At 38.0% G+C, this 15794-nt stretch overlaps 1 protein-coding gene across 1 annotated transcript in view; it reads left to right on the top strand.

Moving 5' to 3' along the window:
- DNAJC3 (DnaJ heat shock protein family (Hsp40) member C3) overlaps positions 1-15794 on the top strand; it is a 74342-nt gene that overhangs the window by 40962 nt on the left and 17586 nt on the right. The window contains exons 5-9 of the mRNA XM_045811091.2: positions 7467-7619; positions 9376-9557; positions 9998-10117; positions 13680-13785; positions 13889-14009. Coding sequence (XP_045667047.1) covers positions 7467-7619; positions 9376-9557; positions 9998-10117; positions 13680-13785; positions 13889-14009 — 682 coding nt within the window. The remainder of the gene's footprint in view (positions 1-7466; positions 7620-9375; positions 9558-9997; positions 10118-13679; positions 13786-13888; positions 14010-15794) is intronic.

The following is a 15794-nucleotide window of genomic DNA, read 5'->3' as shown; positions in this document are numbered from 1 at the left end:
ATCAGCTATATGCATCGATATAACTTTTGGCATTGTTTTTTCCATCTTTAACCTTTTAGTACAGAAAGGATACTTGTATTGTCTCAAGATAATTAAATCAGAAATAAACAGTTTAAAAAAATACCTGTTATGAGCTAGGAAGAAAAGGGAGTAGTACTTTTTAAAGGCATGAAATAAATTTGGTTGTAATTTAATATAAAGATAGGAGTCTGTCCTACAACTCAGTACAGTTGCTCTAGTTTTCTTTGAATCAGATGTAATACTGGATCATATGCCATAATTCATCAAATATAAGGAGCCATCAGTTGTAAGACATGTTATTGCTTTATGTCCTATTAAAAGAATAGATGCTGCTAGTTAAATAATGCCTTCTTATTAACTTATTTTTACTTTGTGCTTATAAAAGAGCCATTTGAGACTTAGATATACATCTTTATTATCACACTGCTCTGTTCATTGCCTTTGTCATACATTAGCTTCTCGGGGACTTTAAATGGTAGTTAAACTCAGTCTGTATGGTACCAACAGTGTTAGCAACTCGACTGAAGTGTGCTAGACCATTTTTGTGCACATGCAGTCACGTCGAGGGCCCGATGGTAAGACTCTATCAATTTTAGGACTCATTCCACTTTGAGAGAAACTGAATTATGCTTTGTCACTTTGGTCAGATGTGAGGCAAAAGGGGAAGAGGGAGGAATGAGGCTTAAAAGTTATCAGCAGGAAAACAGAGCCAGACTCATAATGACATAAAGAAGAATCTAGCATGACCCTAGGCTTTGTTCTAAATAATAAGAGGAGCCATTGTTTGAACAGGATGGCATGGTGATGGTGGCAGTGGGATGGAAATGGGGTGTGGAATTCTGTGTTAGCCTTGTTATTGAGGTGCTGTTAAGATGTCCTGTTGGAGATGTCAGTTAGGCAGCTTACATGTTTGGCGTCATTGTACACAGAAGAGGGAATAGTTAGGAATGTAGGCTCTGGAAGTGACTTTGAGCCACAGATTCCTCCTGTGTGTAAAAGGGAGACAATCTGAAATGTCCTTTAGGTTTTTTGGTTTGGTTTAGAATAGTGCCTGAAATGTAGAAAGCTCTTAGTAAATGTTTTCTTTTTTTTTAAAAAATATTTTATTTATTTATTTGACAGAGAGAGGCAGCGAGAGAGGGAACACAAGCAAGGAGAGTGGGAGAGGGAGAAGCAGACTTCCTGCCAAGCAGGGAGCCCAATGCGGGTCTCAATCCCAGGACCCTGGGATCATGACCTGAGCTGAAGGCAGACACTTAACGGCTGAGCCCCCCAGGCGCCCCTAAATGTTTTCTTCTGTCATGATCGATCTTCATCATTACCATCATCCAAAGCAAGACTCCTGGCAAGTTATATAATCATTTGATTTCTTTATCTAATATTAGAGACAGTACAACGTAGCTCATAGGTAACAGTATTAAATGAAAAAGAAAAATAGGCATGCAGTGTAGGCATTAAGACATATATCCTGTTCTTTAGCAGTTTACCCTTTAGTTGGAAGAAATAAGCCCTAAATATGTGAAAAGTTGATAGCACAGAGATATTTATAAGAAGTGAATATAAGCTTGTCTAGATAACAAGATAAGATTGACACGTGACTACAAGTTGGGAGACCCACCCCACTTTTCTCCTGATTAGCTGTGTAATGTTGGGCAAGTTACCATTTGTGAGACTCAGTATTTTCATTTACAAAGTGGGAGTTGGTTGGGCAAGATGATTTCTTAGATTACTTCCTTGTTAGGAGTTTCTTAAGTGATTTAAACATTTAGAGGAAGCGAGGACTACCTTTGTGTGGAATAGTTAAGGGAGCTTGGAGGGATGGGACTTAAGGATGTTGGCTTGAGTAAAACTGAGGGAATGAGAGAGTTCTGGAATCTTGAGGATATCTTTTTTGTGTGTTACGATTGTGAGAAATTAGCTCTAGCCTCACATTTTCATGTTTCATTTCTGGTAGGTTTTATTTATGAATTCAACAAATATTTGAGTTTATACACTGCCAGGTTCAGTGACATTCTTGCTTATTTTCCCTGTGATGCTGAGTCCCTTTAGAGCAGAGATTCTCAGGATTGGTCTCAGGATCCCATTATACTGTTAAATATTGAGGACTCCAAAGAGCTTTTGTTTATATCAGTATTTACAGTATTAGAAGTTAATTTTTAGGAATTAAAAAATATTTACTAATTTAAAAGTAACAAACCCGTTCTATGTTAATATAGATTTTTTTGCAGCAACTTAATTATATTTTCAAAAACAACAAAAAATTTAATAATAAAGGGTATTTTTTACATTTTGTAAATCTCTTTAATATCTGGCTTACTTGAACACAATCAGGTTCCCAGATCTGATTTATATTTTGGTTGAAGTAATACTGAAGAAAATGTGGCTGTCACACATTTAAGTGGTTGGAAAAGGAAGAATGTTTTAATATTCATTTTATATAGTTGCGGATATTCTTTGATGTTGTACCGAACTCCGGTAGTTGTTCTTGGTTAGTTGCAGTGTGGACTCGGAAATCTTACGGGTGAACTTTTAGTACTCTATCATAATGAAATCCATTGGTTTATCCTGCACTTTGAATGCGTTGTCTTTGATCCATATATACTTTTGTCCCCACGGACCTCTGAGAGGGTAGTAAGGATTCCCACGGGTCCCTGGATCACACTCTAATTGCTGCTATAGGGTATATACCTTTTTTAACCTGGCCAGACAGTTAAGCACTGTCCTGTTACGTGGTTATCCAAATGTATATTCCCACCAGCAGTGTAAGAGGGTTCCATGTGCCCCGTATCTTCAACAGCACTTGGTATGAGCAGTGTAGTTTTTGCTGGCTTGGTTGGTATAAGAAATGCAACTTGACATCTTTTGTGTCTATTTCTATTAGATTCTGTTTATCCAAGTGTTCCTTTCCTGTCAGTCCACCCTTCTCTTCCTTCCCTCCTGCAATTGATTTAGATTTTTCTTCCTTATTCTGTTCTTTCTATATTGTTATACATATTGTGTCTTTTTCTCTTAGTCATTACTCAGGAATTTCAACATGCATGCTTAATAAGGTTTACACGTACTCACTATCTTTAGCTTCCACTAGAAAATTATAAGTACCTTAGAACACTTTAACTCAATCATCCACCCCTTGACTTGGATACAGTTGCTTTTCAAAAATTGGGTCTTACTTTGTATTGACATTCAAATTAGTTGGTATTATTTTTGTACAGTTCCCTTAACAAAGACTGCAGAAAGAATTTGTGAAGGCAAATTTTAGAAGTCACTGGGGAATGTTGCAGTATACCTCAAATATTACATATTTTTCTATGTTATCAATTAGTATCAAATGAAAAATGTAAATTTGTGCTACTTACCTCTTAAAACCATAATTAAATTTAATAGGGTTGGAAAAATTAATTTCTTGAGCAAAAACAGTTTGGTGAATGTATTTTATGCCGGAATCTAATTTTATTTTGACCTTGAGTCAAATTAAGGTTTTATTATTCTGGGACTTTTTAAAAAGATTTTATTTATTTGAGGGAGAGGTGGGGGTGTGGAGGAACAGAGGAAGAGGGATAAGTGGACTCCTCACTGAGCACAGAGCCTGAGGAGGGGCTTCATCTCATGACCTTGAGGTCATACCTGAGCCAAAACTAATGTTAGAGTTAGATGCTCAACCAACTGAGCCACCCAGGTGTTATTCTGGGACTTTAATTATGCTCACTTTCATAGAGGGCACCCAGTTTAAGTCGGCTAATATGTAATGCAATGGGAAATAAATTGAATAGCCGTTTGAAGTATTGCATTCTGTCCTCATTGTCAATTTATATACTCTAGAAAGTTCAAAAAAGGAGCTTGGAATTTTTATTAGCATTTTTTGGAGTACTTGCCATGTGTTGCGTGAAAAATCTTTTTAGATTCTCAAAGACTGTTCCTCAAGGTGTAAGCATTATTGATGTAGGAAATGTTGGGGTTCGGAGCCAATGGCCAAGAAAGAATTCTTGAAACATCTTTGGTCCAAAAAAGGTGGTAATTGTTAAAGCATGGCCACAGGACCCATGGGCAGAAAGAGCTGCACTGGGGTTGTGATGGGTGACTGATTATATACTTTGAGGTTGGGAGGGAGTTTAGGGACAGTAGAAACCTCCAAGGTGTTTTGGAAACAAGGTTTCCAGGACCTTGAGGGAGCTGGCCGTTGTTAGGAAAAGGTTATTTATTACTGTCTAATAAAACCTTAGTCATGAGACCCTTCAGGTATGTATCAGTGGGCCGTATGCTTGGAGGATGATTGCTAACATGTATCTTGGTAGGAAGAGGGGTTCAGGTAGAGATGAAGGAAGTTTCCAAAAGAATTTTTATATGTTAAAGTAGGCTCACAGGATCCTGGGGTTGGGCTAAGATTGCCTTTTGCCCTTAGCAAAGTATTAACATTGAGGTAGCCGAGTTCCTAGAGGAAGGTCACTCTGCCTGTTTCAGGGACTTGTCAGGGGGCTATAAGTAGTAAGGAAATTTAATTTTTTCTTTTGCCTTTGTTTCCCACATCATTATCCCCCCTTTTTTTTTGGTGAAGAAAATATATATATAATATAAAGATAATAAGTGATAAAGTCAAGGTTTGGGCTTAGGTTTTTTTGTTTTCCCATTTAGACTTTATTTTAAAACATTAATAATATAAAATCTGTTTGACAATATTCACAATCCGGCCATTGAAAAGTGGTAAAACTACTGTACTAGTTATCTATTGCTGCTTAACAAATTACTCAAAGTTAGCAGCTTAAAGCAACACACAGTTCATGGGGTCGGGAATCGGGGCGGGCTTAGGTGGGTCCTCTGCTTCGGGGTCTCTCTTAGGCCACAGTCAAGGTGTCAAGTAAGCTTGCAGTATTATCTGGAGATTAGGCTGGTGAAAGAACTGCTTCCAAACTCATTTCATTGTTGGCAGGATTTAATTCCTCTTGAGCTGTTAGACTTGAGGCGTCTGTTTTTTCTGAGTGTGGGGTAGAGCCTTCCCTTTGTTCTTTCTTTTGTGGGTCTCTCTATAAAGCATCTCACAGCCTGGCATCTTGCTTCGTCAGAGTGAGCAGGTGAGAAGATAAGAGATTGCCAGCAAGAGAGAATGAGTGCTAGCCAGATGGCAGTCACAGTGTTTTGTACCTGAGGAAGTGACATCCTGTCACCTCTGTCATATTCTGTGTGTTAAAAGGAATTACCAGCTCCATCCTGAACTCTAGGGGAGGGGGTCACACGAACGTATGAATTCCAGGAGGTGGGGGTCTTCTGGGGCCGTCGTAGAAGTCTGCCCACCACAGTTTTCGACCCATTGTTTTCATTTGAAGCCCCAGAAATAGGGGTGTATTTAGATTAGAGAGCAGTTCACCCCTTTTAACAAACTCCCATCCCATAGCTATTATGGGTTTTTATCCAGAAGTTCAGTGATCACAGTAAATGGTAAGAAATAAGAAATAAAATATTGTCATAGGTAGAGGTTTATCTGAGAGGGTCAGAAATATGAAACACTAAAGAAGAGAAGGATTACGAAGAAACAGGAAAAAAGGAGGGAGGGAAATGCTAGCAGGGTCCAGTCTGTGCATGTGCGCACCCTGGGTGGGGCCCCCAACCTGTGGTGAGAGTGCACACGTTCATCTCACTTAACTTTGACACTCCTCAGGGTTGTAAATCCTTAGTTTGTTTTTCAGGCTCCCTTCTTACATCCTTGCAAGAATTCCCTCCCTCTCCTCCTAGCTCCCTCTATCCTCCAGAGGACCTGACCTCACTCCATCTTTCCCATTCCCATTGTCTGAGCACTGAGCGAGGTTGAGCCCTCCATCCTCAGCCTCAAACTTTAGGGCTTTCCCTGCTCTCACCTTCCAACAAGAGAAATCATGTGCTAGAGATTAGACTCTAAAGTTTGAGGAAAAAAGATGCAAATTCCATCCAGAGGAGGCAGTCTCTAATACATTCTAATGTAGTCTGTTCAGAAAGGAGCAGTAGTGTGCATATAGGAAACAAGTTAATCAGTAAATTACTTTTACCCGGAGCAAAGTGACATACACATTTATCCTTCTTCCAGTGTGGTCTGCCAGAAGTGTTCAAGACCAGCCTGAGGCTGATAAAACAGTCCTAGATTAGCAGGCCACGGCCTTACAGCAACTCCCGTCAACTGAGTAATTCATTCATGCAGGGACAGTCCTCTTCAGAGCAAGCTGAGGTTGTTAATTCCTAGTTACCTATGGATACTTGGAGTCCTATCCATTCCGTCAAAAGCCAACGGTTAAACAGACAAAACAATACCTAAAGTACCCTAAAAACAAAATGGAGAAATAGAGATCCTCTGCTCAGAAATAGTGTCCTTGAGGTTTCTCATTTGGAGTGTTTACTACCAGGTAGCTCGTGGTGGGGGTGTTTTTTAGCTAAAAGGGGGAGCAGTATGATTGGTCAGTTGGAGGAGAGACATTTCTAGAAATCTACCATTGGCTGCACCTCACCCAAAACTGGAACCTATCAACTACAATTTCCATCTTAGTAAGAATATTAGATTTCAGGAATTACGACATATAAACTGTAATTGCCAGGAAAAAAGTCCCTCCTTGCCCAAGTCAGAGCTTTTTAATGTAAGCACCCAGTTTTTCTAAGCCATTAAGCTTAAGATTTCTTTGGAGGAAGAAGTTGTTAAGAGTCGCTGCGCCTGAGGCCAGGCTCGGTGTAGGAATGAACTATAAGCAAACACAAGGGATCTTAAATGGTTGATAGAAATGGTCTAAAACTGTGGTAGTGGGTACATACTTGCTAAATATGTTAAAAATCAGAATTGCACATTCAAAATGGATGAATTTTATGGTATGAATTATACGTTGATAAAGTTATTTAAAAAGAGAAAATGTGCAGACCTCTTAAAACTCTATTATTAAAGTCTTTTAACATAAGGTATTACTCTCTCATTTTTCCCCATAAATTCTTCCTTTCTCATTACACCTTAGCCTCTCTGGTATCAAATTTTCATCCTGTAAGCTCTAAAAAACATGCTTCGGTTTCCCTGTTTTTCATTATTTTGGTAAAATTATTTTATACTTAAAAATACATATTTAGGAAATAGAGCTAGAAGGCAGAATACACAAAACTCACATGACTCTGCAGAGCTGTACCGAAGAGTGAGGCGAGAGCTCTCCGTACTTCGTTCTTCTCTGCCCTTTCACATTTCTAAATGTGTTTGCTTCCTGGTAAGGTTTGGGGACCCGGGTCTTTTGCCCCAGCTTCCAGCGTGCTCCTCTCTACTGTGTGGAGGTAAAGATACCCTCCCGCTGGTCTGCCCCCGGGCAAGTCCTGGGACAAGCCAGTTTGGCCAGTGTCTCTTTACTTTGTCCCCCCCATGAACTTAAGGACTTAAAATGGTCAGATCGTGGTGTGTACTGTGGGTATGAGATTTAAGAGATTAAAAATTTCTCATTAATTTCTCATTCTTATAGCTCAAGTCTAACCCAAGTGAAAATGAAGAAAAGGAAGCCCAGTTGCAACTTGTGAAATCTGATGAAATGCAACGTTTGCGTTCCCAAGCACTCGATGCTTTCGAGAGCTCAGATTATACTGCGGCTATAACCTTCCTTGATAAGATTTTAGAGGTAAGTTTCTTGGATGTTGCAGCTGGCAGGCCTGACGCTTACTGCTTTTTACTATACGGCATGTTTATACACTTTGACATGTTATGTACTACAAGAAACTTAGGATAAAATCAGATTGGTCTTTGGGCTTTTAGCTCTGAAGTGAACTATGATGTTTATATAGAACAAAATTTGGAACTGAAGTTTTCAGTAAGTGTACCGAACCTTCTGTGGAGGAGGAGTCACGTATTTTTATGTATTGCTTGCTTTGCTGTTTTTCTTTGATTTTACCTTTTGTGTTGGGGAGCGAGAACTCTAGAGCTTAGATAATGGGATAAAAGATGAAAGAATTGGTCGAAGGAACAGGAAGAATAATGTTTGTGGCAAAGAGGAGTGTTGAGAATGAGAAGTTTCTAGGGAAGCAGCCGATGAAGAGTTGACGAGATCCAGAGTTCTAGATAGGAAACCTAAGTCTGTCGTTTTCTTGCCTCTGAAGGACTGAATGACAGATGGTTTCAGAAAGAAGTCTACTAAAATATTCAACTGGAGGCAATCATAATTCATGTTTGTTTATCGTTTTCATAGCACTTCCATGTATAGTTTCACTTAATCTTGGCAATAAACTTGGGATGTCTGTAGAGTACGTGCTGCTTTGATGGTTTTGTAAAGGAAATCCTGTGGTGTGGTCTAGCGGAATTCATGTTTTATTACAGTATTTTGTTAATGCTTTATTAAGGAAATACAAAGTTAAAATTTTTACCTTCCAGTAGTTAGACTATCCATTTTGACCTAGCTTATTATTCAAGATATTTAATTAATGTACAGTGTTGATTTTGATATCTTAATACATGTGAAAAATTGACATGACTTTAGAAAGAACAACTTTGAGAAATACATAAAAGATACTTCCACAGGCTTTATTGGTGGACTTTTGGGCTTAAGTTTAAAGAATACTCGTCCATTTATGAACATTGTCGACTTTCTGATAAAGTAGAAATGATAAAGCCTTATTAGCCTTCCCACATGGTTTTCTTCTTTTCTTTCTTTTTGTGATACAAGGATTTAATTTCAAAGAGACAACAATTAATAAAAGAGAATTCTATTTAGTTATCAGTAGAACAGAAATATTTTGCAGATGCAGAACCTAGATTTTATTTTTTGAGACTAGAAATTAGAATTGTTAAGTACAAAAACCTGATTACAGAATATTCTTTTCAAAATCAGATATGCTTCACTGGGAACAACCTTTTAATAGTAATGCCATGTATTCTTATTTTCAAAGCTTTAAAATTATATAATTGAAGGAAGTAGGAAAGGGGCCTCGTTAGTATATCTGGGATATTCCTTCCCCCAGTAGACTTTATTTAAGATATTCTTGGAGAAATTGTTTTGTCACATCTAAATTGTATCAGACTTTTTAATACTATTTACGGTATAGAAATCACATTACCTGGGGCACCTGGGTAGCGCAGTTGTTAAAGCATCTGCCTTCGGCTCAGGGCGTGATCCCGGCGTGCCGGGATCGAGTCCCACATCGGGCTCCTCCGCTAGGAGCCTGCTTCTTCCTTTCCCACTCCCCCTGCTGTGTTCCCTCTCTCGCTGGCTGTCTCTCTGTCACATAAATAAATAAAATCTTAAAAAAAAAAAAAAAAAAAAAGAAATCACATTACCTGGAGATGGTTTCATGTTGATAAATATGGAGGCAAAATATGTGGGAGGGAAGCATGAGTGTGCATAGTTTACTGTTTCTTAAAGTCTAGTTCTCTTGTTTCTCAAGGTTTGTGTTTGGGATGCAGAACTACGGGAACTTCGAGCTGAATGTTTCATAAAAGAAGGGGAACCTAGGAAAGCGATAAGTGACTTAAAAGCTGCATCAAAATTGAAGAATGATAATACTGAGGCTTTTTATAAAATTAGCACACTGTACTATCAACTAGGAGACCATGAACTGTCCCTCAGGTCAGTTCCAGTGACATGCACATCTCCTCATCTTTTTCTTGTTGGCAGTAAGATAATAATTCCATTTTCTTTTCAATTTTAAGTTAAAACTGTGGTTAAAGCTGTTTTTACATTCTTCATTTTTATATTTTGTGTTATCCCTAAGTTATTATTTCCACATAGTTTATTTTCATGAGCAATGCTTATGAAAATAGAGATATTATATTGGTAGAAGCAAAGTGGGGTGTTTTATGTATAACCTACTTAAGTCATTTTAATTTGAATTAATACATGTGTGTGCGACAGTGCCATATGTAAAAGTGTATGGTAAATTATTAGGTCTGTTTGTTTTAATTGTTACCAAAAAATACCTCTTATTGTGATTTCTATATTTGGTATGGAAAACTACTCATTGATTATTTTGACTTGGAGTATTTTCCTCTTTTTAAATATACGAGCAGTGAAGTTCGTGAATGTCTTAAACTTGACCAGGATCATAAAAGGTGTTTCGCACACTATAAACAAGTAAAGAAACTGAATAAGCTCATCGAGTCAGCTGAAGAGCTCATCAGAGATGGCAGGTAAGAGTCTGCTTGTTTGCACTGTAGAGCCTCCCTTATGTGTCTTTTCTGGGCACAAAATAACAGTTGAACTGCTTGCTCTTTTACTCGTTAGCCGTTGAGGGTAGTATATCCTAGAAAGCACTGGGCCTTGGCAAAACTACTACAACTGTACATTTTTTTAATGCGGCAGAATATAAATAATAGTAACTGCATAGTATTCTTACCAGCAGATATATTTATATTTCACCAAATATGTATTGAGTATCTCCTGTGTTGGGCACTGACAATGTATTAGGGGTGCAGAAATGAATATGACATGGTTTTTGGTCTTAAGCTTCTAGATTAGGGTGGGAGGTAGACATAAAAATTGATTATTAAAAGCTAATGTTGTATCTAGAGTGACAGAGATGTATACAGAGTATATATTTTCTTGTGGTACAGGATGCTGGGTTAGGCCTTTTGTTACAGCACCTGAAAATATTATACTGCTTCTTTGTGACCTCCATGGTTTCTGAAGAGGAATCTATTGTCATTCTAATGGTCTTCTCCCTAAAAATAAGGCATTTTCCTCTGACTGCTTTCAAGATTTTTTTCTTTGCCTTGAATATTCAGAAGTTTGTGATATATCTTGGTGTGGATATCTTTTTTTTTTTTTTTTTTTTTTAAGATTTTATTTATTTGGCAGAGAGAGAGACAGCCAGCAGAGAGGGAACACAGCAGGGGGAGTGAGAGAGGAAGAAGCAGGCTCCCAGCAGAGGAGCCCGATGCAGGGCTCGATCCCAGGGATCTGGGATCACGCCCTGAGCCGAAGGCAGATGCTTAACTAAGACTGCGCCACCCAGGCGCCCCTGGATATCTTTGTTTTTATCCTACTTGGAGTTTACGTAGCTTCTAGAATATGTAGGTTTACGTCTTGTCAAATTTGGGAAGTTTCAGCTATTATTTCTTGAAGTACTTTTTCAGCCTTCTCTCCTTTCCCTCTTAGATTCCAACTGACGTAAATGTTAGCTGTTCTGTTATAGCCCCTCAGGTCCCTGAGGCTCTCCTCATTTTTCTTAGCTCATTTTCTTTCTGATCAGATTTGGTCATTTTTTATCGTTCCAATTCACTGATTCTTTTCTCTGTCACCTCCAGTCTACTGTTGAAGCACATTCAATGCACTTTTTATTTGGGTTTTTCTATTTTTCAGTTCTAATAGGCAAATTCCATTTGGTTATTCTTGTAGCTCTTCTGTTACTTTGCCAAGGCTGTCTGTTGCTTTCATTTGCTTTAAGCATGTGTGTCATTGCTGCTGTTTCCATGGCTGCTTTAAGATCTGTGTCAGGTAATTCTAACATCTCTGTCCTTTCGGAGTTGAAATTGTCTTTTCTCATTCAGTTTGAGATCTTATGGTTTCTTGGTATGACGAGTGGTTTTTAGTTGAAACCTGGACACTTTGATTTTGTAAGACTGTTTTTTTAATTTAAACCTTCTGTTTTGGCTGTTTTTTTCTGACATTGTTCCAGCGAAGCAGGGGTGGGCGTTGCGTTGTTCCTGTCAGGGAGGTAGAAGTTTCCCACTTGACCTTTGTTGATTCTTGAAGTGTGGGGCTTCTCACTACTACTTGGAGCAGGTGAGAGCTTTGGGGACTGTTTCTAGCCATGGATGAAACTCCTGGCTCCGTACTTGGCCTTCTCTGACACCACCTTGGTACAGTGTGTGCACACCTTGTCACAGCCTCAGCAGGAAGTCGAGGGTCTCCACTTGACCTGCTGGCATTGGTAGGGGTGGGGCTTTACTTTCTTTCTGTGGTGTTTGGCTGGAATAGAGCTGTTACTGTCAAAGTTTTCTATCTTGCTAGGCTGCCCTTCCCAGGTCTTTTGGCTTGGGAGAGCAGGCTCTTGCTGGGTTTTTGGTTTTATTTGTCTGCACGCATTGGCATTTCTGGGTTGCTGGCTGCTTCAGCTCCAAGTCTGGGTATATGAAGAAAAAAAAAATCCAGAAAATTTATCATATTATATTTCCCTCAGGTCCCAAGGTCCCTAGGTGGTTTTTTTTTTTTCTTCTTCAAGTTTTACCATTGTTTGTGAAACAAAATCAACACAAGTCAAATTATGTGTAACAATGTTTCTAACAGATGTAAGAGGTTAATATGAATTTTGTATGACAAAATGTTATACTAGTATTACTATAACAAATTTCCAATAATTTGACAATTATCTTCCAAAAATTTCCTCCAAATTCTAAGCAAAGTATGCAAATTGGAAGTTAACTCTAAAAATGCATAACTATCTTCTTATCCAGTTTTGTGTGAAGAGGCTGAAGAGTTCAGGTCTCACCAAGATACTGATGGGGAACGTGAGAATCCTCTCCTCCCCACCTCTAAGCTTCCAGCCCCCCAACTACAGCTACCAGCTCAGACAGGTCAAAAAGAGCAACACAGGTGCCCACTGTAGAATCAACAAGTATATTAGATTTGTATTATCGTCTATGTAACTTTATGATTTGTATGCATAGAACATAAAAGCATATCAGCATTAAAAAGAACACAGCATTTGGGATTAGTTCAGTGTAAATGTGCCATCCTCAAATGGTCTACCTTCTCTCCTCTTTCTGAGTCTTCTCATAATTTTACAAATATGTACTGTGTAGGGTATTTTAATTTAAATGTACCTAGTTGGAGGAACTGGGGAAAGTACATTCACTCCACTTTCTCAGAAGCTTTTTTTTTTTTTTAAGTGAAATGCAGTTATTTTCAAACTGAACTTTTTATTTTGAGTATATAATCATAGTTTCAGATGTAGTTGTAAAAAGTAAAGTGAGGTTTCGTAGTACAGTGTCCTACAGTTGTTGGACCATCTTGGAAAACTACAGAACAATATCCCAGCTACGATTTTGTCATTGATAGCTTCTGTTTTAAATGTTATATTTAAGTCTGTGTTTTAATACATCAGCATTTAAACGTGAAGATTGTAATGCATTTTGGGAATAAGGTGCCACAATGGTATAAAAATATATCTTTTAGTTTTCCATTACTAAGGAAAGTAACTTAGTGTATAACGTGACTAATACTTTTCACAAGTTTTTTATAAAAGCTGAAATAGCTTTTATATTTCTTAGAAAGCTGGGTATTTAAGCAGTTTCCTTCTGCAAGGAACTACATTACACTTAGCTGTGAATGTTGACATTCATTGTATAAAATGGCATGTAGCTAATGGGCTCTGTTATTTTGTGAAGGTGTGTAGCGACCAAGAAATAAAATGTGATCTCTGTTTTGCTGAAAATGCTCTGTGTAAGTCAGACATTAACAAGGTGTTTTACTCAGTTTCAAAATCGTGAGCATTTTTCTGTAAAGAAATTCATCACTTGGGTATTCACAGGTATGCTTTGTGCGTCCACATTGTCTGTGGTCATGTGCTTTATCTCCTGACTTTTGCAGGCAGGGCTACCTTCTTTGCCACTGTAGAGTGGTAAGGTAAAAGCCGTGTTTGAAGGCACCTGCTCATTCAGGTGACTTGATTAATGTAGTGAAGGCTAGAGGCTCCTTTCTTTAGCTCTGGAAATAGGATTTCCTTGTTACTCATGATTTGCTCATTCATAGATACACGGATGCAACCAGCAAATACGAATCTGTCATGAAAACAGAGCCAAGTGTTCCTGAATATACGATTCGTTCAAAAGAAAGGATTTGCCACTGCTTTTCTAAGGTAACAGTTGATTGGTTCCCAGAAATTAAAAACTTAATATATGGAATAACATAATAATAACATAAATAACAACCATAAATCCTTTACTCACATATATTTGTAGGATGAGAAGCCTGTTGAAGCTATTCGAGTATGTTCTGAAGTTTTACAGATGGAACCTGACAATGTGAATGCTCTGAAAGATCGAGCAGAGGCCTATTTAATAGAAGAAATGTATGATGAAGGTAAATCTTTAAGGAATTTGATTTGTAGGATCTAAAAGTTGGTGTATATGAAATTAGCACATGTTTAACATCCTTTTGTTTAGAACAAGTTTACCAGACTAGCTGGAAATGTTGACGACTATAGGAAGATGGCAGAGAACTTGAAAATTATTCTTCCTTAGTGGAACTTGAAAGGTTTACCATATGAGGAGAGTGTTCTGCTGTTGAAACCAGTTCAGTGGAATATGAAAATAAAAATTTCAGCCTTTATTTGTAGTAGACAAGTTAGAATAGTTAAATAGCAACATAGAAAATTTAAGTATTAGATTTCATATCATCCAGAGGTAGTCACTGTTCATCTGGGATTTAAATCTTTCAGACTTTTTCTTGCATCTATATTAGTCTATGTTTCATACAGTGCAGGTATATATATTCTATGCAAATGCATAGTATACATATTAGACCTACAACATACATATATATGTTGTATGTGCCTAAATATAAAATGATCTCCTGTGACCACTGAGCCATTGCGTAACATTAGGATAGTTGCTTATCCTACTTTGTTCAAGTTGAAGTAACGGAGAGAGTTTCCTGTTAGATGTTGTAAGGGCCTTGAATAAATAAGGGCAGTATCCTATTCTTGGAAGAGAACTAAGGCATACACAGTAATATATTTAAAAAAAAGAATCCTTTCACATTTATTGTTTTATGACTTTTTCATGTGACAATATGCTATGAACATTTAAGTATGATGGTTTTTAAAAGAAGTGAGCCTTATAGCCCTTGTTACAGAGTTTTCATTTCAAATCAGGTAAAGCATTTTAAATTGAAGATGGTAAGAGTGTTTTGCTGGTGAAACTTGGCTTGTGGTACTCTTCCCCCCCCCTTCATTTAAGTGCTGAATGTTTATATAATAAAACGTGTGGCTGTTAATATGTATTAATGTCATGTTAAAGTAATTATATTATGGTAAGTGGTAATCCTGGATGACATTTTAAATGCACTGAGAATGCATCTGCGACTGATAATTCAGATAGATTTGTGGTACTTTTTTTTTTTTTTTTTTGAGAGAGAGAGAAGGAGAGAGAGAATGCAGGTGTGGAGGGGCAGAGGGAAACAGAGAGAGAGGGAATCTTAAGCAGGGTCAATACCCAGTGGGACTTGATGTCACGATCCTGACATTGTGACCTGAGCTGAAATCAAGAGTTGGGACGCTTACTTGACTGAGCCACCCAGGTGCCCCTCTTTTTTTTTTTTAAGCACACTGATCATTCACTTTTTTCCTGCTTTTCACATTTGGAAAGAATCTTGCTACTAAGCAGTTTCCTGTGAGTGATGACAACTCTGGTTGCTACTATTTGTGGGACATTTCATAGAATAGTCCTTGGTTTGATGAAGGCTTGAAATGTGTGTAATCAGAATGACCTTCAGGAAGATCCTGTTCGCACCCTTTTCTTTCCACTTTTGAGCTACCGTGTCTGCTCAGTGAGACTGGCCACACTCGACGATTTTGCAGTCCCGTTCGTTTTTCGAACTCTTCGTCAAAGGTACTTTTGTCATCTGTATTTAAATCCTCAGCTCTAATTGTGAAATTAGAGCAGTTGCAGAAGAATATAAAAAGCTTAGCTGCTAAAAGAAGGTTAAATCTTGCAGGCTGCTAACGATAATTTGAAGATGGTTTTGTAGCTCGAATGCGAAACTGACTTGTTTTTTAGGGAAACTTGACAGCTTAATTCTTGAAGAACAAGATGCTTAGTACTAATTTAATAGAGTAGATCTGTCTTCGGAGTCTGTTTTTCCCTT

The sequence above is a fragment of the Ursus americanus genome, chromosome 10 (genome assembly GCF_024610735.1).
Source record: "Ursus americanus isolate L20-20 chromosome 10, mUrsAme1.1.p, whole genome shotgun sequence".
Lineage (NCBI taxonomy): Eukaryota > Metazoa > Chordata > Mammalia > Carnivora > Ursidae > Ursus > Ursus americanus.
This window is presented reverse-complemented; position numbering and strand designations above follow the sequence as displayed.